Raw genomic sequence first — 22,870 nt, forward strand, 5'->3', positions numbered from 1 at the left:
TGGTGTCCTTCGAAAGCTCTTTGGTCTTGGCCATGGCGGAGTTTGGAGTCTGACTGTTTGAGGCTGTGGACAGGTGTCTTTTATACAGATGATGAGTTCAAACAGGTGCCATTCATACAGGTAACGAGTGGGGGACAGAAAAGCTTCTTACAGAAGACGTTACAGGTCTGTGAGAGCCAGAGATTTTCCTTGTTTGAGGTGACCAAATACTTATTTTCCACCCTGATTTACGAATAAATTCTTTACAAATCCTACCATGTGAATTCATGGATTTTTTTTTCACATTCTGTCTCTCACAGTTGAAGTGTACCTCTGGTGCAAATTACTGACCTCTGTCATCATTTTAAGTGGGGGAACTTGCACAATCGGTGGCTGACTAAATACTTTTTTGCCCCACTGTACATACAAACAGACTTCTCTTTGGCTGCAGTGGAAACAGCTGTGAAGTGTTAATGCAGCGTGTCTTTCTGAGTGGGCACTGCTGTTCATTTCCGGTCTCAAATATGTCGGTCATATTTTCTCACAAACCTCTCGATGTGGAGAAAATGATCATATTATGCCAATCTGCGTATGCTCTGCAAGTATATAACAGTCTAACAATAAATGATATTCATCAAACTGGAGGAGGATTAGAGTACTTTGGTTTTTGATACTGTCTTTCTTTTTTAAAAGGAGTGTAATCAGAGTGTTTTTTAAATTCAGTGTAGTCAGTATTATGCATTTCATGAGTGCAAATGGATAAGCCCGATGTTAACATGCAGCTCTTTTTACTTCTCTCTTTTTTTTCTTGGTAACATAAAGCCTTTGGTCATTTCTCTTTTCAGTGAAATATTATTTAATACAAGTTATATAGAGGCATCTTGCTTTCTGCTCCTCTTTGAAAAGGGAACAGAAAAAAGTGACAGCCTGCACTGAATATAGCAAAAATGTGATGAAAGATGGAAACCTTCCTCAGATGAGAGATTTCTGCAGTCTGCATAATGAAGGAGTACAGATATTGTGTTAAGCTGAATATTGAGAGGCTTAAGCTAAAATTTGAAATAATAATAAATTATCTAGCAGATGCAGTCTGCCTGAAAGGTATACTGTATTATTAGGATGACAGCGTGTGGTATAATAGATTTCATGTATTTTCTTCGTGCCAGCTGAGTTTGTTAGATGGGGTGCTCTGCTGTTGTCCAGTAAGTGATGCAGAAGGTGGTCAGGATTACCCATGACCCATCGCACAGTTTGTGCAGTGATCTCCTCTCCACCACAGCTAGAATAGTGTCCAACTTGCAGCCAATCACAGAGCCTGCCGTCCTGATCAGTTTATGCAGTCTGTTGGTGTCACCAACTCCGATGCTGCTCCTCCAGCAGACCACAGTGAGGTAAGCTGCGCTTAGCACAACAAACTGTAGGAAAAGCTCCAACATTTTGCTGCACACATTGAAGGATCTCAGCTTCCTTAGGAAACGAGTGTGCTCGTTCCCCTCTTGTAAACAGCTTCTGTGCACTCCTCCACTTTATCCCAGGACAGACATGGCCTGTTTCACCACACTATACCTTTGAACATGGAAACATTTCTGTTTCAGAATTCTTGTACATCTAAAAGAATACGTATTTATCCAGAATGACCAGACAAAAAAATTAAACTATACACTCATACTAACCACTAAGCAAATGCCTGTGTAAATAAAACTGCTCTATACCTTTGTAAAGTAGAAACTGAAATCTTTCGAATTGGAGAAGACTTGAGTAAGAGCTCAAACCTCTTCGCAAACTTAAAGAAGTCCGGTCGTCTTAAAAATAGAGTTAAATAACAATTGGTTGGTTGTCTCATATGATCGGTTTCGCTGTATGGCAAATGAAAGTCATCATATCTTAAAAAGACCTAACAAATCTATAAATCAAGTAAATCTCAGACTCCTGATGGCGCTGTCGCCTTAACGGCGCCGACTTCCACGAGTACTCTTGAACATCCCACTTCCGGTTTCATAACGGCGGCGGCAGCGGTTTCCCGGGCAACCGAGGACCGACAACAAACGAGATGTCACAAAGTTTAACAAGAGCGCGACAAGCGATTGCCCGAAAAAAAGTGACCAGGTGTTACGGTGAATTTGTGTTTATTGAGTCTTGTTACTATCGAGATAAACAAGTTAAAGAGCTCCTTTAAAGACATCAGGACGTCATGAGCGAAGGGTGTGTGCGGGTGGCGGTCCGTATCCGGCCTCTGCTCCCCAAAGAAGTCCTCCACGACCACAGGGTGTGTGTGCGTGTAGTGCCGGGGACCGGACAGGTGATGGTGGGTGAGGACCGACTCTTCACCTTTGACAACGCGTTTGGACCATCAGTCAGCCAGGATGAGGTGTACGAGTCCTGCGTCCAAAGCCTGGTGGAGCGTTTGGTCGACGGTGAAAATGCAACCGTTTTTTGTTACGGGCAGACCGGATCAGGCAAGACGTACACACTGGGCAGAAGGAGCCGAGGTAATGTGAAGTTTAACCAAAAAAATTGGTTAAGCTCCAACACAGAGCTTAACCACTCTGACTGATAAGTGACTGATGAGTTCATGGATTGTAGGAAAAAGGGAACTAAGGGGTTCAGGGGGTTGTTTATTTAATGTGGAAAAACCAACATCTGTGGACTTGAGTCTTTAAACACAGCAGTTTTAGGAGTTTTGTTTGTGCTCTTCAAGGCCCATTAATCATCTGAACTTTCTAACTTCATAACTGTAATTCTCTTTTTCCAAAACCTTCCATAGATGAAGAGGGGGGAATTATTGACCACGCAGCCCAGGATCTGTTCCTATACCTGGCGGAGAAGAGGAAGGAAAGTGATGTTGTGGATGTCACAGTGAAGGTGTCCTACATTGAGGTCTACAGGGAGGAACTAAGAGACCTATTGCAGCTGCAGACCACCCACAACGAGCTTCGTATCAGGGAAGATGAGAGGGGAAACACGGGTAATCAACTTTTTCTACCTTTACTTTACATATATTTTAATATTCAGAGTGGAAATAAAAAAGTAGAAACCATACACTTTCAGAGATGACAAACAGTATCCTATATTTTTGACCATCCATCTGAGTTTCATCCGACTGATAGACCGATTGTGATGTTATTAACATGTATGTATTTCAGGATAAAAAGTTTGAGAGAGCGCACTGGAGAAATCACAAGTACTGCGAAAGATATTATATACTGTGTAATCATTTACAGTCAGCGACTCTGCGGTGCACCTACTTGTAATAATATGTAATATAGTTTTCAGCACATTTAATGAGTGAATGATAAATGATCCAGTGAGATTAGGCATTTTGTGTGAATGTCTGCCTACAGGGGAAGCAACAGTCTTGTTTCATTGACTAAAAAGTCTCTTTGTGTGATTCCAGTGGTGGTGGGAGCCAATGAGGTTGTTATCACCTCAGCAGAGGAGCTGCTCAACAATGTAGAGATGGGAAATATTTTCCGGCACACCGGCACCACTGGAATGAACGAGCGCTCTAGTCGCTCTCATACCATCCTCACCCTTCAGGTCATGTTATCCTGCCACAACAGCAAGAACTCTTCCTTTAAGTCTGTCCGCTCCTCTAAGCTCTGTCTGGTTGACCTGGCAGGCTTGGAACGTGCTGGAAAAACTGGGAACACCGGGACACAACTGAAAGAGTCTGCTCTTATCAACACAGGCTTGTTTGCGCTGGGCAACGTTATCCGTGCACTTTCAGAGCTAAGTCGAAATCGGCACACTAACAACTCCTGCAGTGCACACGTACCATATCGTGATGCCAAGATAACTCGACTCCTTCGTGACTCATTAGGAGGCAGCGCCCACACGCTAATGGTGGCGTGTGTAAGCCCCTCCGACCACTTTGTAGCTGACACCCTGAGCGTCCTGCAGTTTGCATCCACGGCCCGATCCGTTCAGAACCGTCCAGGAGAAACACCGGATCAAACAGAGGTTAAATCATGCCCTACTACAACCTGGCACCCCAGTGATGCTCGACTAGGGGAGCTGGAGTATGAAGTAGAGACACTGAGAGAGCTGTTGAAAGGGAAGGAGAGAGAGGTGGAAACAGAAAAAGCAAAGACTGGTCAGAGATATGAAGAGGGAAGTGACATCAATGCATACTGTCAGACCGAAGTATCTGAACCAGATAGGACAGCAAGCCGAGAGGAAACGTCACAGTACCGTCTGTTGGCAGAGGAAGCTGCTGCTCTGCTTGAGAATATCTCTGGCCCCTCTCCAAGTCCTTCTTTCAGGGAGCGGCTGGAGGATTGGCAAGAGAGACTCAGAGCTGTCAGTTACTCACCTCCAACTCGTATGGAGTGTTCAAAGGAGGAGGGAGACCATTTTGCTCCATTAAACCTCAGAGAAGAGCTTAAAAAATGCCAGGTAACTATAAAAGACTTTAAAAGGGATGTTGCCATGAAGAGATCGCAAAAACTTTGATTACAAGCAATTGATAAAAGTAACGCAAAAAACCTCAGAGATTTTTATTTGCTTACCTTGAAGCCTAAAAGATGGCTAGTGTCTCCAACATGTGGACATGCCTGTCACATTAAACAACAACAAAGGCATGTAAATGAGCTTGGTGTCTTATATATATTACTGTACCCTCATAGATACCTGTTATTCAGAATAGGAGAAGCGTATTCAGACTGAAAGCATTCAAACTGCTGATGGAATTGCCGTTAAAGAACTGAAGTCTAATATGGATTTTTTTTTTTAAAACCACTGACATATCTAATGTAAACTAAGAATGACTGCATCCCGTTTAGATTTGAGGCTGTAGAAAGAAGTGAAGCCATTGGTATATCATTGGTTATTCCTTTGTTTCCGTTACAAGTTGTCAACATTTCGTCTGGAATATCTTATCCTCTGAGAGCTTTTGATAAGGTGATGTGAACAAATGCAGCATGGCTCAAATGGAACTGTTTACATAAACAAAAGCCAAGCTGTACAATTTTATAGGCTTGCTATCCTATCCAGTTTCTCTTTTGTATGCTTAGGAAGCTCTCCACATAGACGAGCAACTGTTGGAGCAGAAAGATGCAGAACTGAGACGGGTAAAGGAGGAACTCGAGAAACTCCTTCAAGAGAGGAAAACTCACCTTATGTCGTTAGAGGAAGAAAAGCAGCGATTACGTATACAGGTGAGGAGGAGAACACTGCAATAAAGAGCTGCTCTGTGATGCAGAAATCAGTATATTTTATTTACGGGAAAAAAAATTAAAAGATGAATTTAAGGCATGTCTGCTGTGTTATCGTTTGTTCTTTAAATGTGCGCCTCTGTGCAAATGTTTAGACAGAACAACTGGTGAACCAGCAGATAATGATTGATCGCCTTCGTGGCGAACTCATGACCTTTCGGGGGACAGCCTCAGGGGCAACAGTGGAAGTGGGGAGGTCTGAGTACAAGAGACCCCACAGTGTCCCTCTGATCACACACAGCTGCATGTGGAGGCCTCCCAGGAAGGTAGGTAACGGTGGGTAGTGTGTGGGTTAGGTTGGTGTCCATAAGTGTGGGTTTTTTTATTTTTGTTTTTGTTGTTTTTGTTTGGTCTGTTATAATGTTTTTTTTTTGTGACTTTTATTATCTGTGCCTGTGCCTTCTAGATTCACTCCAGTCCACCAGCCTATACGCTGGAGAGGGTAATGGCAGCTTTTAAGATGCATGGCCAACTCTTGCTGGCTGAAATCAAGGAAAAAGAGGACGTGTACTGCCCGCTCTTAAAACAGCAGGCAGAGAGCAAAGATAGCAGACCAGAGATGGAGGAAGAGGATGAGAATGACACATCTATGCGCAGACCGAGATTTAGGTGAGAGCAGCATTCTTACTTGTGCAAAAATAAGTAGTAAGTTTCAAGTAACTTACACTCCAAATGCTGACTTAACTAATTTAACTACATGTCAATTTTCTCTGTAATTCTGTTACATAAATACAGTGCAATATGCTAAATTTATTGGTTAAATGAAATTTACATGATTGGTATAGAATCCCTAATGATTAATTATTTGAATAAATAAACATTTGATTTTATATATTTAAGCTGCATTTTATTCACAACTATTGCTTTATGTTTATTGAGGCTGAAGAATCTTTTTTAGTGTATTCTGCTAAACAAGCAATCCCAAAAATCTGAGGCATTAAATCATTTATTCATGTCTAAGGCAATTTAAGCTAAATGTGTAGTGCGAGGATGGACTTTGAAGAAGTAAAAAGTTGTTTTCTTCAGATGCTGCTGCATTTATTCCACGCCGCTTTTGCACTTTGCATATCAATTTTGGGAAAAGGGCTGGATAGTGTGTTGTGTGTACTTGAAAATCCAGCGACACGCTGCAATTTTGCTGTCAAGGATGACTGCATATTGTGCTGCTAGGCAGCGACCTGTTCAGACAACAAACCACTCTTCACTTGGTTTGTGCAGCCAAGCAAACGTCTCACAAAGGCAAAAACATCTAATGTCAAGTTTTTCAGTTTCTCTTTTTATTCGTTTAGATTTTTTTCGATTTCTCTGCAGGTTTGAACCGGCAGCTAAAGCAAGTTTTGCACTTTTTAAAGTAACCCTCTTGGTTTGATCATCTTCCTCTGCATTTGTCACATATAATGAAATAAGGAGTCACCATGTGATCCTGAATTGGATGAATGAATCTATTTGCCTCATCAATTGTCAGTGAAGGACATTAAACTGTACGGAAAGTGTTTATTTGAAGAGTGTGAGTGGATTTTAATTGAAGCAAATCTCTATATAACGCTGGGATGTCAAACTCATTTTACATCGAGGGCCACATCCAGACCCACTTTCATCTTAAGTGGGTCTGGATGAGTGAAGCTTTCTGTGTAAAGCTATTTAATGACATATTTAATACCTGAGATATCTTATATAGCATGTCTCTGTTTTTCTACATGAAAAAATGTGTAAAATAGAGAAAAGGTTCTGGTAGATCACTATGAGGTGCCGTATGGGACATTATTACTGAAAAGCTCTCACAAACACTACTGAAATTTTATCTCTGAAGGAAAAAGTGGCTACACAGATGTCTACTCAGCAACCTGCTAGTAGCCTAAGTGTAGCAGCTGCATTAGTTAACAATATATTAGCCTCAGCATAAGTCAAAATTTAGAATAGAAGGAGACAGGCATTATCCTGGTTAATTTTTTTTGGCATATTTGCTTTTTGTCTTTTATAGCAAAGAAAAAAATATCTTAAAATCATTAATAAAACCAGGGAGAGAAGGCTTAGCGTTCCTCCATTTAGCACAATGGATATATTTACTCAAAAGTATGATGATGTCAATAATGTCTGAGACACCCAATGCTCGATGATCCGATTTATCGATGATAAATAATTTCCCCCAGGGATCAATAAAGTATTCTGATTCTGATTCTGATTCTGATCCATATAAAAAAAATGATATGATGTAATTCAAATGGTGGCACATCATTAATTTTTAGGGAAATCCAATTTTTTAAGTCACACCAAAAGATTGTGTGATAGGGCATAGAAAAAAAAAGATGTTCTAGGGTTTCATTTTCATCAGTACAAAAAGAACACTGATCCACCTCAAAGCCAAATCTCTTTTTTAGAAATTCTGCCACAGGATTAATTTTGTTCATTACTTTAAAGCGTGTTTCTTTAACTTTAGGTAGAATAGGCCATTTCATAAATTTCGAGTATGCTTTATCCAGTGTATCTGAAATAACTATATTAGAACCATGCCATGTAACCATTCTGTCGTAACTATGAAATATTTTGTCTTTAAAGAAACTACTAATAAATTTATTATTGCATTTTCATCAAACAGCTGACATTGTCCTAGCAATAAATTTGGGAGCACTGATGAGAAATTATTGTATATCATAAAGTTTTTAATCAAATGAAGCAGAGGCAGTGGGGCCAGTTCACAAAATTTGTTATATTCTCTTTGAGAACAATTTAGACAATATTTTTCTGAACAGTCTGTGTAACTTAGAATGACACCGTTATCATCCAACAAATCTGTTATGAATATAATCTTTTTGTTTAAACCAGACGCTCTTGAAAATTGATTTTTGATTAAGTGTTATTACCCTATTATTCCATAAGGTTGAATTATGGGGAGAAGTTGTGGGTAAATATCATTTTCCAAAAATGCAAAGTCTGTTTGGGAAAGTTCGATATCTTGCTTGGGATTTTATTTACCTCAAAATCACATTTCAAAATGAAGTCTAATCCTCCTATTTTATTAAACAAGGATCGGAACTACATAGAGTCTGGCTGTGACAGACAAGATTTTAACCATTTAATTCTAATGGTGCCAACCATTAGATTAATAGTGGTTAATAGTGTTAACAGTTGAGTTGCCAATATAAAAAGCTTAGGGGAAACAGGACATACTTGCCGAATTCTGTGTTGCAACTTGAATCCATTCCTGGATTCAAAGAAGCTAATATATTCTTAAGTAATGCGGCTGCTTCACTTAGGCTACTAGCACAGCCGTCCCCAATCCCCAGGTCCTGGACCAGTACCGGTCTGTGAGTCGTTTGGTACTGGGTCGCAAGAGTTGAGGCTCGAGTTTGAAATTTATGGTTTTCAGGGTATTTATTGTTTTTTTTATTTTTATATCATTTATATTGTTAACTCGGTTTCCCATGTGTTATGAATAAATCTTCTTTTTTTTCTTTTTTTTTTGGTACCGGTACTGATTTTATTTTATTGTATTTATCCATGACACCTTAAAGGCCGGTCTGTGAAAATATTGTCGAACATAAATGGTCCGTGGTGCAAAAAAGGTTGGAGACCGCTGTACTTGCAGGTTGCTGAGTAGACATCCTTGTAGTGTTTTGGAATTTACCACTTTTTCCATTAGTTTCCTTGTCAGGAAACAACTTCCTGTTCAGCGGAAATGCCTCTCGTTTCAGTGGAGTGTGTGAGAGCGTTTCAGTAGTGTGTGTGTGTGTGTGTGAGAGACCGTTTCAGTGGAGTGGGTGAGACCGTTTCAGTGGAGTGTGTGAGTGCGTTTCAGTAGTGTGTGTGTGGGAGCGTTTTAGTGGAGTGTGTGAGTGCGTTTCAGTAGTGAGTGTGAGAACGTTTTAGTGGAGTGTGTGAGTGCGTTTCAGTAGTGTGTGTGTGAGACCGTTTCAGTAGTGTGTGTGTGAGACCGTTTCAGTAGTGTGTGTGTGAGACCGTTTCAGTAGTGTGTGTGAGAACGTTTTAGTGGAGTGTGTGAGTGCGTTTCAGTAGTGTGTGTGAGAACGTTTTAGTGGAGTGTGTGAGTGCGTTTCAGTGGAGTGTGTGAGTGCGTTTCAGTAGTGTGTGTGAGAACGTTTTAGTGGAGTGTGTGAGTGCGTTTCAGTGGAGTGTGTGAGTGCGTTTCAGTAGTGTGTGAGAGCGTTTCAGTAGTGTGTGTGTGAGATAAAATTTCAATAGTGTGTGTGTGTGAGACCGTTTCAGTAGTGTGTGTGTGAGACCGTTTCAGTAGTGTGTGTGAGACCGTTTCAGTAGTGTGTGTGTGAGACCGTTTCAGTAGTGTGTGTGTGAGACCGTTTCAGTAGTGTGTGTGTGAGACCGTTTCAGTGGAGTGTGTGAGTGCGTTTCAGTAGTGTGTGTGAGAACGTTTTAGTGGAGTGTGTGAGTGCGTTTCAGTAGTGTGTGTGAGAACGTTTTAGTGGAGTGTGTGAGTGCGTTTCAGTGGAGTGTGTGAGTGCGTTTCAGTAGTGTGTGTGTGAGATAAAATTTCAATAGTGTTTGTGTGTGAGAGCGTTTCACTAGTGTGTGTGAGAGATAAAATTTCAATAGTGTGTGTGTGTGAGACCGTTTCAGTAGTGTGTGTGTGAGACCGTTTCAGTAGTGTGTGTGAGTGTGTTTCAGTAGTGTGTGTGTGTGTGTGTGTGAGAGCGTTTCAGTGGAGTGTGTGAGAGCGTTTCAGTGGAGTGTGTGAGAGCGTTTCAGTAGTGTGTGTGTGAGATAAAATTTCAATAGTGTTTGTGTGTGAGAGCGTTTCACTAGTGTGTGTGAGAGATAAAATTTCAATAGTGTGTGTGTGTGAGACCGTTTCAGTAGTGTGTGTGTGAGACCGTTTCAGTAGTGTGTGTGAGTGTGTTTCAGTAGTGTGTGTGTGAGACCGTTTCAGTGGAGTGTGTGAGTGCGTTTCAGTAGTGTGTGTGTGAGAGCGTTTTAGTGGAGTGTGTGAGACCGTTTCAGTAGTGTGTGTGTGAGACCGTTTCAGTAGTGTGTGTGAGTGCGTTTCAGTAGTGTGTGTGTGAGACCGTTTCAGTGGAGTGTGTGAGTGCGTTTCAGTAGTGTGTGTGTGAGAGCGTTTTAGTGGAGTGTGTGAGTGCGTTTCAGTAGTGTGTGTGTGAGACCGTTTCAGTAGTGTGTGTGTGAGACCGTTTCAGTGGAGTGTGTGAGTGCGTTTCAGTAGTGTGTGTGTGTGAGTGCGTTTCAGTAGTGTGTGTGTGTGAGAGCGTTTCACTAGTGTGTGTGTGAGATAAAATTTCAATAGTGTTTGTGTGTGAGAGCGTTTCACTAGTGTGTGTGAGAGAGCGTTTCACTACTGTGTGTGAGAGATAAAATTTCAATAGTGTGTGTGTGTGAGAGCATTTCAGTAATAATGTCCCTTACAGCACCTCATAGATGACTGTCCTGATTGATGGTCTGGCCCCCAGACCATATGTTTGACACCTCTGATATATGGTATTATAACATATGTATTGTAAATACTCATAATTTTCCCTCTGTGTGTAATATAGACCTGATTGGTGTTTTGGAAATGTTTCAGGTGTTTGATTTACTAAGTCAAGCTTTGATTCAGAAAACTCAGTATAAAGTTAATGTCAAACGATGTCCGTGGACTAATAGAATGACATTTCTGCAGGCGTTTTTTAAACCAAACATGGACCAATCAGCAGAAAAAATCAGCTCTGAAAGAGAAAAACGCAGAAGAAAATCACACATGTGGTGGAAAACCAGGACTACAGCAGCCTCAGAGAGCCACAGGTACACTTTACATGCACTCTGGTTTGCACTTGTCTGTAGGCTTATCCTTTTTTATAGTGATGGCTTTCTGCCTTAGAACCTTTCTATGACATTCTCAGCTATTCTTTTCTAGCCATCAAGGAAAACCAGCTCAAGCAAAGATCTACGAGGAAAGCAAGAATAAGAGCAAGCGCTACTGAGAGAAGGATCCGAGATCTGTCAATCAACATGCGCATGAAGGAGGAGCTCATCAAAGAGCTTGAGCAAACTGGTGTGTTTAGATAATGTCATACTTTGTATTCTGCTCTCTGCTAAGTGAGGAACTATTGAAGCCTCTGGATTTATTGGTGTATCGAAGGAAGTATGAAAAGCTTTATAACCAGAATGTCCTGCAGCTTCCAGAAGCATCATTAGAAATTCAAAGATGACAATGACAAGAAGATTGTAATGATTAACTTACTATACACAAGCTTATCCACGACCTGCCTACACTGATCATCTCAGAGTCATGTTTTCAAGTAATGATAGTATATTTCTCTAATGCTCAGGCTGATTCTTGTCTACCCTAGATTAATTTGGCTTTTGAACTGAAAACCTGACAAATTTATTCATGTTATCTATTATTTTAAACAGTACATGCATCTCTAAGTGTGTGCTTTTGTGTGGTAGACAAGGAAACTCAGTCTTTGGAAACACGTGACAGGCAAACTGAGGACGGCAGAAAAGCCGGCGTTTTTGCAAGACTTTCCCTGCAGAGACGGGAGTTGCGAGTGGAGATGTATCACAGCCTGCAGCACATGAGAGCGCAGAGAGCACAGCTTCAGAGCAGCCTGAGAGAGACCAGTGAGAATAACAAAGAAGTCCAACAAAATGAAAATGAGGTTAGCTGTACAGATTATTTTAAACAACAATAAAAAAAAAAAAGAGATGAACTTATTAAAATTGTTTTTGTGTGAGCATTTTGCCTTGTTGGTCCAAATACATGATGGGGCAAAATGAGCAATACCAAGGAAAAATAGTTAATAATTAGAAAAAAAATCAACTTTAAAAAGAAACAATAGAGTTTTTACACAGTTTTACAAAATGGTAAAAACATCCATACGCCTAACTTTTTCTCACTTTCATATTTATCTTTGCTTAACGAAAGTTTAAATATGAGTCAGCTTTATAATCTTCACATAAAAGCAGTTTGACCTTTATCTTATAAAACCTTAATGTATTTAAACTAATCAGAAAATGGAGGAATAATATAATAATGTGATCACCTGAAAACTGTTTTATCATTAAGAGAAATATCAGATTTGAACAATATATGACAAATAAAGGGGGGGGGGGGGTTTGTTTGTTTGTTTTTGTTTGTTTTTACAGGAGCAAAGTGCTGGAGTTTCAACTGTATATAAACTGTATAAGTTAGAGGACACAAATGAACAGGTAAAACATTGTTCTTGTTCCCCTGAAATAGTCATTTGGACAGTGCGTTTAGTTTAGTTTAGTTTAGTTTAGGAAACTTCAGGTATTAAACTTCTTACAGTGTTTTAGGGTCTACCTTTGTCGTGTCTTCATCAATCTCCTTTTTTGTCCCTTGTGCCCCTTCCTTTCCTCTTTTCCTTCCTTCTTCTCCCTCCCTCACCTTCTCACTGTAGCTGTGTTGCAGTAGTTGGCTGGAGGAGGAAGAGGAGCATGTTCTTCAGAAGAGAGCAGAGCTGAATGAGCTGGAGGAGGAGCTGAAGAGGAGAAAGGAGGTTCTTATTCACAGGGAGGCGTGTGTGCGACAGAAAAGCAAATTAGAGACCAAGAAGCTGTGCTCCAGTCAGGTCAGACTGTGTTTGCTATGGTTTAATTTAAATACTATCACAAGTCACTTTATTAATTACAGTAAAAGATTAGGTGGACACATATAAATGGTAGAATTAGGAGGTTTATTATCAATTTGTTTTTCAGGCTCTGAGTCAGGACCTGCTGCACGTGTCGATGCAGTTGGAGTCGCTGGAGAAGCAGCTACAGAGGAGGAAGGCAGGAGTTACCATGAAGGAACTGGAGAAAGAGAGAGACTTGCTTAAAGAGAGAAGAGACGCTCTGGACGCCCAGCTGAATGACAACCAAGTGCTCACTGTGGAGGTCAGAACAAAGGGAGTGTTGTGTGTATGGTGTAAATTTGACCACGATGTATTTCTGGTACATGTTTAGGTGAAGTGATGTGTGTGTGTCGTCATGTAGGAGACGCATTCCCTTCTCCAGGTGGAAGAAGCTATCGAAGCTCTGGATGCAGCACTTGAGTTTAAAAACCGCTCGATCCAGGACAAACAGAAGAAGCTGTCGGCCACAAACTTTTCTTTGCATCAGTCACAAAACGCTGAACCCGCCCAACTCTGTTATGTCACCAGAAAACTTATGGGCCTGTCGCTGCCTGAGGCACTGGAGCTGCTTGTGAAATATTTCAACAAGGTAACGTAAAATACTTGCATACATATGTATATACGGAATATTCTGCTTTACATATAATCCATATACATTCTCCTTTCTAGTTCTATATCTTGTTCCGTCTTCAAATCCTCTATTAATTCTCTTCCTTTTCTTTCCCATCATCTCAGAGTTTGATAAAAACTTGTTAATTTACCTGTAAAAAGTGATTTTATGGTGCTCATACGGAATCTGAAAGCTCTCTTTTTCTCCTTCTGTTTCATCCATCCATCCATCTTCATCCGCTTTATCCAAGGCCGGGTCACGGGGTCAGCAGCCTAAGCAGAGAGGCCCAGACCTCCCTCTCCCCAGCCACCTCCTCCAGCTTATCCGGGGGAACTCCAAGGCGTTCCCAGGCCAGCCGAGAGATATAATCTCTCCAGCGTGTCCTGGGTCTGCCCCGGGGCCTCCTCCCGGTGGGACATGCCCGGAACACCTCACTCTAATAAGTTTACTCACCTCTTTTTCTCTTCACATGTGGTTCAGTGGTGTACCACTATTGCACCACTACTGCCCACTTCTGCCAAGTGCTTTCTCATAGTAGGTTGTGTGATTGTTGCCGTTTTCCCTCTGACATTGTTGTGTATTGTAGCGTAGTGTCCCTAAAATATAAAGAGATCAAAAGGAGGCAATTAGGGTGGTTCGAGTGTCTGACTAGGATGCCTCCTGCGTGCCTCTAAGGTAAGGTGTTTTTGGGCATGTCCTACTGGGAGGAGGGCAGATCCAGGACATGCTGGAGAAATTACATCTCTCACCTTGCTTGGGAATGCACTGGAGAGAGAAGTTTGGAAGCTTGCTGCCCCTGCACTTTATCAGAAAGTTTATTATCCTTTTAGGTTGTTTGTCTTCGAGAGACAGAGCGCCATCTACATTTGCACTGTGAAGAGCTGGAACTTCAGGCAGAAGAGCAAAAGATGTTGTTGAGAGAGATGGAGGCTGCTATGCAGCGTCTGGCCTTGGATACAGATCGCAGGCTCACCCAGCAACACAGAGATCACCAGTACAACATCCAGCTGCTGCTGCAGAAACTTAAAGGTGAGGAAATTTGTGGAGCCTGGATTTGAACTTGAATTTGTTTTATGACACTTGGTTTCACAGTATGTCTGCATATGTGTTCAGAGGGTGCTCCAGGAGAGGCAGAACAGGCAACACAAGACAGACTGCAGCATCTGGAGAAAGAGCTTTACTTCTACAAAAGCACCAGCCGGCAGCTCAAAAAGAAACTCAGAGTGATCTTCAGCGATTCATTGCAGCCTAATGATCAGCCTTCTTGCCCACAGGAGCACAAACCTATGCAAAAGATGCAGATTTCTTCAAATGAAGCCCAAACTCATCCTGAGGAGGTTCAAACACGGACGCATATTGTAACAACATACCAAAAAATAAATGCAGAGAAAATGGACAAAAAGATACACAATGATTTCTGTATGAACAGAAATGAAAACCAAACCAAGTGCCCTTCTTCTTCTTCTAACCGCCAAACCCTCAAAAAGACAAAAATGCCAGAATACACCCAAATGCTCACACCGTCCCTGGGGAGGAGAGTAGGAGATGAGTCTAGGGAAGGTTTGGAGATGACACCAGTCCGTTTGTGTCGCAGGGATCTGAAGCAAATCACTCCAGCTGACCTGCAGCTCTCTGGTTCTACCACTGGGAGGCGACCGTCTGCTGTGGGTATGAGCACTGAGTCAATCCTGGAGGACTCTATAGAAGTCCTCAGAAACACTGACAGGTGATGTATTTATGTAGATGTCAGGAACAGTAGTAGATACCAGGAAGTAAACAAAGCTGTTTGATGTTGTAAGGCACTCAATGCAATGACTTAATGGGGTTTTAGAGTTCAGGCCAGAAGAACTTAAATTTCTTGTAACAATAATTATTTTTGTTTTGCTTTTTTCCCCCTGTTTTATTTCACCTTTCTACAACAGCACCATCATAAAAAATAAGAACTGCAAACTGTTGACCTGGAGAGATGATGCAGTAAAATCTCATTACTCTTTGCTCAGTCCTTTTATTTGTCTTCCAGTATGGTTAGAAATTTTTATCCTACACGTTTTTGTTCTTCCCACATATTTTTTGGGGCGGTTCTAAACCTTTCAAGTTTTCAAATGTCTTAAATCATAAATGTGCCATAAATATGTTGGCTCTTTTCTTGTATTTCTATATATCATCTTATACTTATCGTTATCCATATCCACTACATTGATGGAAAGTCAGTCAGCAAGCTGGAACATTCTCATAAAACGTAGACAGTTTTCATTAATTAGTTAAAGCAATTTTGTTTATGGAGCACTATCTTTAATCCTTCATTGTGAATGCTTAAGGTTTAATATGCTGCACTGTTGCAGGATTATAAAGCTTTTTGATGACAACTTTGTGTGGACTTTATGTATGTAGTTTTATGTTGATTGCTGTGTAAATTATTATTATTTTTATATTGGTTTACTCTTTTCACAATCTAATTTATTAAACACACTAAAATGCTCACCTCACTGTATTGTCTTGATTATCTGGGCTTATTCAAACCTAATTTTGGTGTGAGGGTGCTGTGATCTTTCTCTTCTTGTACATTTTATACACTAGTAATTAAAAAAAACTTGCAAATGCGGTCACTATTTTTTAACATGCAATAAAACCAACATACTTAACAATGAAATTTATAAATTAAAAGCATTAGAATTAAGGGGCAATTACTTTTGCAGGTAGGTTTGGATAGTTCTTTTCTTAATAAATGAAATCAACCTTTAAATTTACATTTTATATTTACTTGGGTTATCTTTGTCCTATATTTCAATTTGTTTTACGCCAATGCGTATTTCCGTTCGGTTGTCATGGTGATATGATAGTTGTTGTAATATGACGAACACGGTAGGTCGTGATTGGACATCCGACAACTAAGGTGTAACCATGACAACAGGCTAAACTAGCTAGTTATTGTGCGATAATCGCTTAGTATTGTGCAGTTGGCCTTAAAAAGCGATTCGGTCAACAAACTGCGCACATGCTGCACACAATAACCGATATATCTGCACATATCGTAAACACTTCTTTTTCTGCATCCGCATCGCAGAGGATAAGGGAATCCCAGCCTTTTCCCTTTTTGACACCGCCGGGCTTCTGTACTCTTTTGAGACAATCGCTGGTAGCAAACCAACGATAACCCTCAGCCCCTTTGCGAACAGGTGAAAGTATCCTCAGACAGTTTTCATGTGAGTAATCCTTCTTTAACACAAGTCAGTGAGCGCATTGAAAAAAGGAGATCAACGTGAGTCCACGCGTGTGCTTTTAACTGACATGGAGCGGCACTTTTGCACTTGTTTAGGAGCTAACAACACTGGCTAAGCCTTAGCTGTTACGCTGCTGCTATGCGATGCTAATCTAGCTGTGTCCACTAACTGTTTGTAACGGAGCTCTTTAAATGGTTTACATTTATCTGTAATACTGTCTGTTGTCATAAGATCACAGTGCTGACTCCGTGTGTAGCTTTGTATGGAGGTGTTGGCTGAAATACTGTGGTACTAAAAAAAACCCAACAACAAACAAACAGGTTGTGAATATGCGCTAACTCGTCATTTTATGATCTGCTCTAAGTTATTCTGAATAAACTGTTGTACATTTATCTGCTTTCATCGTTCAGTTTGCCTTCTCACGATGGCATCGTCTGCAATGATCACAGTCCCCACCACAGCATCCCGCTTTGCCCTGCTACAGATAGATTCAGATTCGGATTCGGACACCTCCGAGTCGGGGAAGGCTACCACCAAAACTGGACGGGACTCCTCTGGGAAGCCCCGACAAGGAAAAGCAGGTGCAGCCGGAGGGAAAGCTGCTCAGGGCAATGACAAGAAGAAAGACAAGAAGAAGAAGAAGAAAGAGCAGCAGCAGAGTGAGGCAAATGAGGTGAATGAGTGAGATGAACAGCCTGCAGCTCTCTGCCTCTTACATATGTGTTATTTTGCAGTGACATGAAGAAAGATCAGGCTCTTCAGTCGTTTCACTTCTCCTGAAGCGAAACTGCAGAGGGCAGGGAGAGGTAAACAGGTTGTGGTTTGCTTTTGGTGTGCTTGCTACTAATGAAGTGAAACAAATGCTGTTCAGATGATAAGTGTGTAAGTTGTATTTCGTTGAGGTCATTAAAATTTTATATTGTAAAGTGCAATATTACAGAGAAAACCTCAAGATTCAGACAAACCCCTATGATTTTTAACATCATTTGGTGATGGTTGTGAAACTAGTCTCTGGTTATCAGCGCTGAACTTATCTAAAGCTATTACATTGCAGAAGCCTACATACCAAGTCCTCATAAATGAGCATGCAGGTATGCTTTCTGCCTTCTTGGTGATACTGATATCTGACCAGATTTTTATTCAAAGCTGCCAGTGTGATAGCTTTCATCTTTAATAAATCAAATAACATAGGAGTAGACAGCATCCAGTGGATTTTGCAGGCTAAATTCTTATATGGAATTGGTCCAATCCCAGGAAAAAATACTAAATAATAAAAAATTGGTTTCAGCACAGTTAATCAGTTCAAAGTGCAAGTTTTCTGGTTTTTTGTTCTTGCATCTGACTGTAGTTAGACAGAAATTAGACTTACATAAGCAGGGAGTTAAAACATGATCTTGCCTCAGAATCTGTAATGTGAAGATTTGAAGACTGTCTCCTTGGACTCTGTAAATATTAAAAAATATATATATATTTTATTGACCGGTTCGTTAAAAAACAAAATGGGAAAAATGAAAATGTTCAGCTCTGAGAATAACAATGTTGCAGCACAATTAAAAGGAATGTGTTCAGGCCCAACACCCACTTAAACACATTAACAAATCCTCCTCCACTCCACAGACACAAACCACAGGCAGCATACATCCTGAGAAAACAGACCGTTTTTTGTTGTTGCTGCGCGCACATAGACAAGTTGATGGTTTCTGCAGCTAACAATAGAATTTGTGTTTATGTCAATAATGATGACATCAGGTTGTTTTATCTTTCTCTCTATTAGTTGCGTAATCTGGCCTTCAAAAAGATTCCTCAGAAATCTTCTGCCCCTTCTCCCTGTATGACGCTGTCAGGAATAGCCGGTGAACTTCTCAATCCTACGTCGGTGGACCAGGATACACCGTCGGAGGGTTGGCAGCAGTGGAAGCAGAGAGACGAGCAGGTTTAGAAATGACAGCTACTCACATTACAGATGAGTGAGATAGTAAAACTTGTATGACTGTCCCTCATAGAGCAGCACAGGCCACACCTGACCTTACACACAGCACGAAAAGTCCCTAAAATTCAATGTTCTTCCTTTTCTTTTAGATAACCACAGAACTATATGAGGCAGACTTGGAAAAAGCCTTGATTTTAAGTAAACTGGAGTATGAACAACAGAAGCAGGTACGCTGCAGAAAAACACTAATATTCTCATTTTGAAAGCCACATTTGGGGGCACAGATGTCAGAGCTGTATGTTCACTTTTACGTAAGTCGCACATCGCTCTGACACACCTGTGACATGTTCACTTAAATTATAAGTCAGCGTATTACCTTATTCCTTCTTCATGTTGGTGATTAAAGGATCTTGTTTTAAATGACTCTGCCTGAGTTTCTGTGGGTTAAAAACAAAACAGAATTTATTTCTGGTATGCAAAGCAAGAACTTGAGCTAACTGAAGTCAAAGCATCTGCTTTCATTCATCAGAGCAACACAAACACGTCCTCGCCAAAGTCACGGTCAGGAAAAGAAGGTGGAGGCAAGAAGGACAAAAAGAAGAATCAGCAGGCAAAAGACAAAAAGACAGTTTCTCTGCAAGACTTCCAGGCTGAAAGCAGTGCAGGTGAGACCAGCTTACAGATTACTTTAAAGTCTTATATATGGACCTCATATATATGATTTACTACATTGCATATATTGTTATTTTCTTGTAACTAGTTATTGCATTGTGTTTTCTCTTTGCAGAAAATTTAAGTAGAAAACAAGAGAAAGAGGTGAGCCGGTTCCACTCTGTTTACTTTATATTTTATAGATTGCACAGAAATGTGAATGAACAAGTGAGGGACGAATTAAAGATAAAATTAATTTTTTAATATTTTGTTTGTAACTTAAAAAAATGTGTAAAACATCAACCAAATTACCTTCCAGGACTCCAGAACGGCTAATTTAGCACTGGGAGTCGGGCAGGACGAACGTTTTTTTAATAAGTTGGAAGATGATGTCAGTCGGATAATCCAACGGGAGAAAAGACGCGAGCAGTATACGAACAGCCAGGGACAAGAAGTCAGCACGTCAACAGAACACGAACCAGTGAGTGGACACAAGTACCACAAAATACTCGCGTAGCTCTCTCATTAACTCGGGTATGAAAGTGAACAAAGTTAGCTTTTCCTTTGAGTTTTGGTTAGTGATTAACTGCCTCAAGGTACATCTGAAAAGCTGTTTGTGAAACTGCATACATGCACCATTACCAAAGTGAAGTTTCTTTTTCTTTACTTGCTGATTTTATTTCATGTTTTTCTTCCTGTTAGGACCCCAGAGCGGAGCAGCTGAAGTATGAGCTGGAGAAGAAAGATCAGGAAATTGATAAGCTGAAAAAAAACATTTCACAGTGGGAGGTCAGCACCCATAAACAGTTATCTGATCTAATCATCTTTCAGTTTCAGAAGGACAGTGATTTTCTTTGTCTTTTCCTGTATGATGAGTCACAAAAAGGAAATTTGATTTTCACAGCTGTAGAAACGGTGAAGTTAATCAGAAAAATCTCTGCCATGTTTAAAGCCAAACAGGTTGGGTTTAGTGTTGGTTTGTCATCATCATTAAGATGTTCTTACTCAACTCACGTAGGCTGTGGGCTGCTATGGCACTGTTAGTTAGTGTGGACTTCTTCTGTAAAAAAAAAAAAGTCTACATATTTAATTTTCAACTGCATATTTTTATCACTGGACTCTACTAGAGTAGCTTTGGATGATTCATAATTCAAAAATACAATTTTTCTCATTCTTGCCTTTGTTCAGCCCTCTTTGACTGTGTGAAACAAGCAGTTTTAGTTCCTCTCCCTGCGAGCCACTTTCCGCTGATTTGCTGCCCTTTAAACAGCACAGAGCCAAAGCTGTGAGTCTGAGATAACCACGTTAGTGCATCCACTCTCAGTAACACCATATAGAGACAAGAGTTGAAAATGTCAGAACGTGAGCATGTTGATCAGTCTGAAGCTTTTGGCTTATTTCACTCGTCGTTGAAACTATATGCATGATTAATATGAGCGTTCCCCACTGTAACACTGTGACAGAAAAAAGGAAAGGTGACCACACCTGCAGCCAACACTTATTGCGTCACTGTTGTGTCCAGTGCTACAAAAAGAATCTTTCTTTTTGTCTCTGCAGGTAAAATACAAAGAGGTGAAAGCAAGAAATGCTCAGCTGCTGAAGATGCTGCAGCAGGGAGAGAGTGAGTTTGATAACACAGTAGATACAGTTTGGTCCAAAAGTATTTGAACAATGACACTTTTTTGTTGTTGTTGTAATTTTTTCTTCTGTACAACAAGACAACACTTCTGGATTTTAAATCAAACAATCGAGATGTGGGTGAGGTGCAGACTTCTGCATTAAATGATTCTGAATTATCGATATATTTATGCACAGTCCTCCATTTTCAGTGGTTCAAAAGTAATGGCAGAATTGACTGACTAGCATTTTCATAGACGGCTAAGGCCGTCTTATTTCATGACAAATGAAGTAGATGAAAGCTGCTGTTCTAAGTGAACTTGCATTTCTTAACTTTTCCCTCCAACTCCTAATAAGAGATCCAAAGAGAAGTCATTGTAAGTAAGAGTGACCTGCAAACAAAGGTAGGATTGACTGAATATAGAGGAATATGTATGTTGTTGTCTGCAATTGCTAAACAACGAATGTAATGTGTTTGCCTGCGATTGAGTCACATCTCAATTGTCTTGATTTAAAACCCACTGTGGGGGAGAATCATTGTCCAAAAAGTGGTTGTTTTGACTATCCTTTCCTTTCCTGATGAAGATCTCGTGTGTGATGTTTCTGTTCTCTCTCTTTTTCAGTGAAAGACAAAGCAGAAATTCTTCTACAGGTAGAGGAGCTACTGCATATTAAAGAAGAGCTGTCTTCACAGGTCTGTAACTGTGTGTGTGTGTGTGTGTGTGTGTGTGTGTGTGTGAGAGAGTGAGTGTTGGGGGGGATTCTAAATTTGTAAATCTGTGTTTTTCATTTTAATTAGGTAACATTATTGCACGCTGCCCTCGAACAAGAGAGATCTAAAGTAAAAGGACTGCAGTCAGAACAACCAAAGCACCAGGTGAGAGTACAAATACTCTTCTGTGTGGTATCTTCATTGTAGGAGAGAAGAACTGGTGTTAAAGTGTTGTCTCCATCTTCATTTACGCTGAACTGACTGCATACTAGTTTATGATCATGCATGCACCTCATTGCTTTCGTGGATTTCTGTAGAAACTGTGGAAACCTAACAGAAAAACTTCAGCCTGTAAGGCAGGTAAAGTCAGAAAGTGTCAGCGTAAGTAAGCCAAAGGACAGAAACATAAAGAGTTTACTCGGCCCAGTCAGGGGAGCAGTGAGCTTAGATTCAGGTCAGAGCATTTGAACACTTTTTCTTTATTTTTAAGTCAATATGGTTTCTTTTTTTTTCTTTTTTCCCCAGTTGATAAAGACTGTGTTTGCCTCATTTATGTTCTGTTTCTACATCCATCTTTTGACTTGAATTAATAAAAGCACACAAACAGATCTGATATCCATAAATAATTGTGTCCTTTCTGCAATTTTCTGTTTCACAGGGAAACAAGAAAGGGAAGAAGGGCTCAGAGGCAGATCTATGAAGGTTTCAGAAGGAAAATGCCTGAAAACAAAATGAAATAAACAAATGAAGAAACCCCTGAAGAATATTCCCACTATTGATCAAAATCAGGGTTTTTTTTTTTGTTGTTGTTGTTGTTAAATCTTAGACTCCTGGTCAGTCTGTTTTGCATGCCCTCCCTAAACACACACACACACACACACACACACACACACACACACACACACACACACTAACAGAAAAAGCTAGATTTGGCACGATATGTTACACAATTAAATAAGATTTACAAGAGGCTTTCTGAAATAGCGACAAACGTTCTAAGCTTGTGTTAAAGTAGCTGCTTGGCACATCGTGCTGCCCTCTTCAGGCCTCAGAGTGCCTCTGGATCTCCTGTACTGTTGAAGGCTCTGTGCCTGATCTTTAAAGGTTTTGTTGCCAAAATGACAGGTGTGTAATGCAAAGTTGTTTTGTTTCTTTATTTTCCCACTGTTAAGTAAATAAATTACTTTTTCAGTGAAAATGTGGTTTTACTTTTTGTGTGTGAAAGCATCGAAGAGCCTAAGAGGAATTTTAAAAAAAAGTGTAAAAGTGCCTCAAACAAGCCAAAAGAAAATTGTATTTGAGTCATTAGATGTTAACATGAGCCAGATGAAAA

The 22,870-nt window shown here is 40.4% G+C and overlaps 2 protein-coding genes across 5 annotated transcripts; both read left to right on the forward strand.

Moving 5' to 3' along the window:
- Positions 1-314: 314 nt before the first annotated feature.
- Positions 315-15,881, forward strand: LOC146562658 (kinesin-like protein KIF27). 3 transcript variants are annotated; one of them, XM_085294616.1, is made up of 15 exons: positions 315-2,468; positions 2,744-2,944; positions 3,374-4,374; positions 4,992-5,135; positions 5,288-5,458; positions 5,599-5,801; positions 10,840-10,961; positions 11,074-11,211; positions 11,610-11,821; positions 12,309-12,371; positions 12,584-12,754; positions 12,882-13,058; positions 13,158-13,385; positions 13,657-13,940; positions 14,237-14,340. In XM_085294616.1, coding segments are annotated over exons 1-15 (3,414 nt in total). In that variant the 5' UTR covers positions 315-2,170; the 3' UTR covers positions 14,238-14,340. The 3 variants fall into 3 exon arrangements, with proteins under 3 accessions (XP_085150742.1, XP_085150743.1, XP_085150741.1); XM_085294617.1 differs by having other exon boundaries at positions 316-2,468; positions 13,657-13,816; positions 14,237-14,422; XM_085294615.1 differs by lacking the exon at positions 13,657-13,940 and adding an exon at positions 14,520-15,881 and having other exon boundaries at positions 317-2,468; positions 14,237-14,435.
- A 420-nt stretch (positions 15,882-16,301) lies between these two features.
- gkap1 (G kinase anchoring protein 1) lies at positions 16,302-22,735 on the forward strand. Of its 2 annotated transcripts, XR_014894668.1 has the most exons (13): positions 16,302-16,609; positions 17,038-17,300; positions 18,402-18,560; positions 18,707-18,784; positions 19,087-19,222; positions 19,345-19,373; positions 19,528-19,689; positions 19,911-19,997; positions 20,766-20,829; positions 21,449-21,519; positions 21,625-21,702; positions 21,855-21,991; positions 22,196-22,735. XR_014894668.1 is itself a non-coding variant. In XM_085294619.1 (12 exons), exons 2-12 carry the CDS (start codon positions 17,052-17,054, stop codon positions 22,235-22,237), a joined length of 1,155 nt encoding a protein of 384 aa, XP_085150745.1. In that variant the 5' UTR covers positions 16,302-16,609; positions 17,038-17,051; the 3' UTR covers positions 22,238-22,735. The 2 variants fall into 2 exon arrangements, 1 of the variants encoding a protein (XP_085150745.1); XM_085294619.1 differs by lacking the exon at positions 21,855-21,991.
- The last annotated feature ends 135 nt before the right edge of the window (positions 22,736-22,870 follow it).

This window comes from Mchenga conophoros, linkage group LG12 (assembly GCF_057382185.1).
Source record: "Mchenga conophoros isolate Kocher_MC1m ecotype Shallow Benthic linkage group LG12, M_conophoros_male_GT1.1, whole genome shotgun sequence".
NCBI classification, from domain to species: domain Eukaryota; kingdom Metazoa; phylum Chordata; class Actinopteri; order Cichliformes; family Cichlidae; genus Mchenga; species Mchenga conophoros.

What these genes read in the sequence shown, in the direction of transcription:
- LOC146562658 (XM_085294615.1), top strand. Translation starts at nt 2,171, where the DNA reads ATGAGCGAAGGGTGTGTGCGGGTGGCGGTCCGTATCCGGCCTCTGCTC. An exon ending in ACTGGGCAGAAGGAGCCGAG is followed by an intron (nt 2,469 to 2,743) that starts GTAATGTGAAGT and finishes AACCTTCCATAG; the next exon opens with ATGAAGAGGGGGGAATTATT. An exon ending in TTGTGAAATATTTCAACAAG is followed by an intron (nt 13,386 to 14,236) that starts GTAACGTAAAAT and finishes TTATCCTTTTAG; the next exon opens with GTTGTTTGTCTTCGAGAGAC.
- gkap1 (XM_085294619.1), top strand. Translation starts at nt 17,052, where the DNA reads ATGGCATCGTCTGCAATGATCACAGTCCCCACCACAGCATCCCGCTTT. An exon ending in CGTCAACAGAACACGAACCA is followed by an intron (nt 19,690 to 19,910) that starts GTGAGTGGACAC and finishes TCTTCCTGTTAG; the next exon opens with GACCCCAGAGCGGAGCAGCT. An exon ending in CAGAACAACCAAAGCACCAG is followed by an intron (nt 21,703 to 22,195) that starts GTGAGAGTACAA and finishes TCTGTTTCACAG; the next exon opens with GGAAACAAGAAAGGGAAGAA.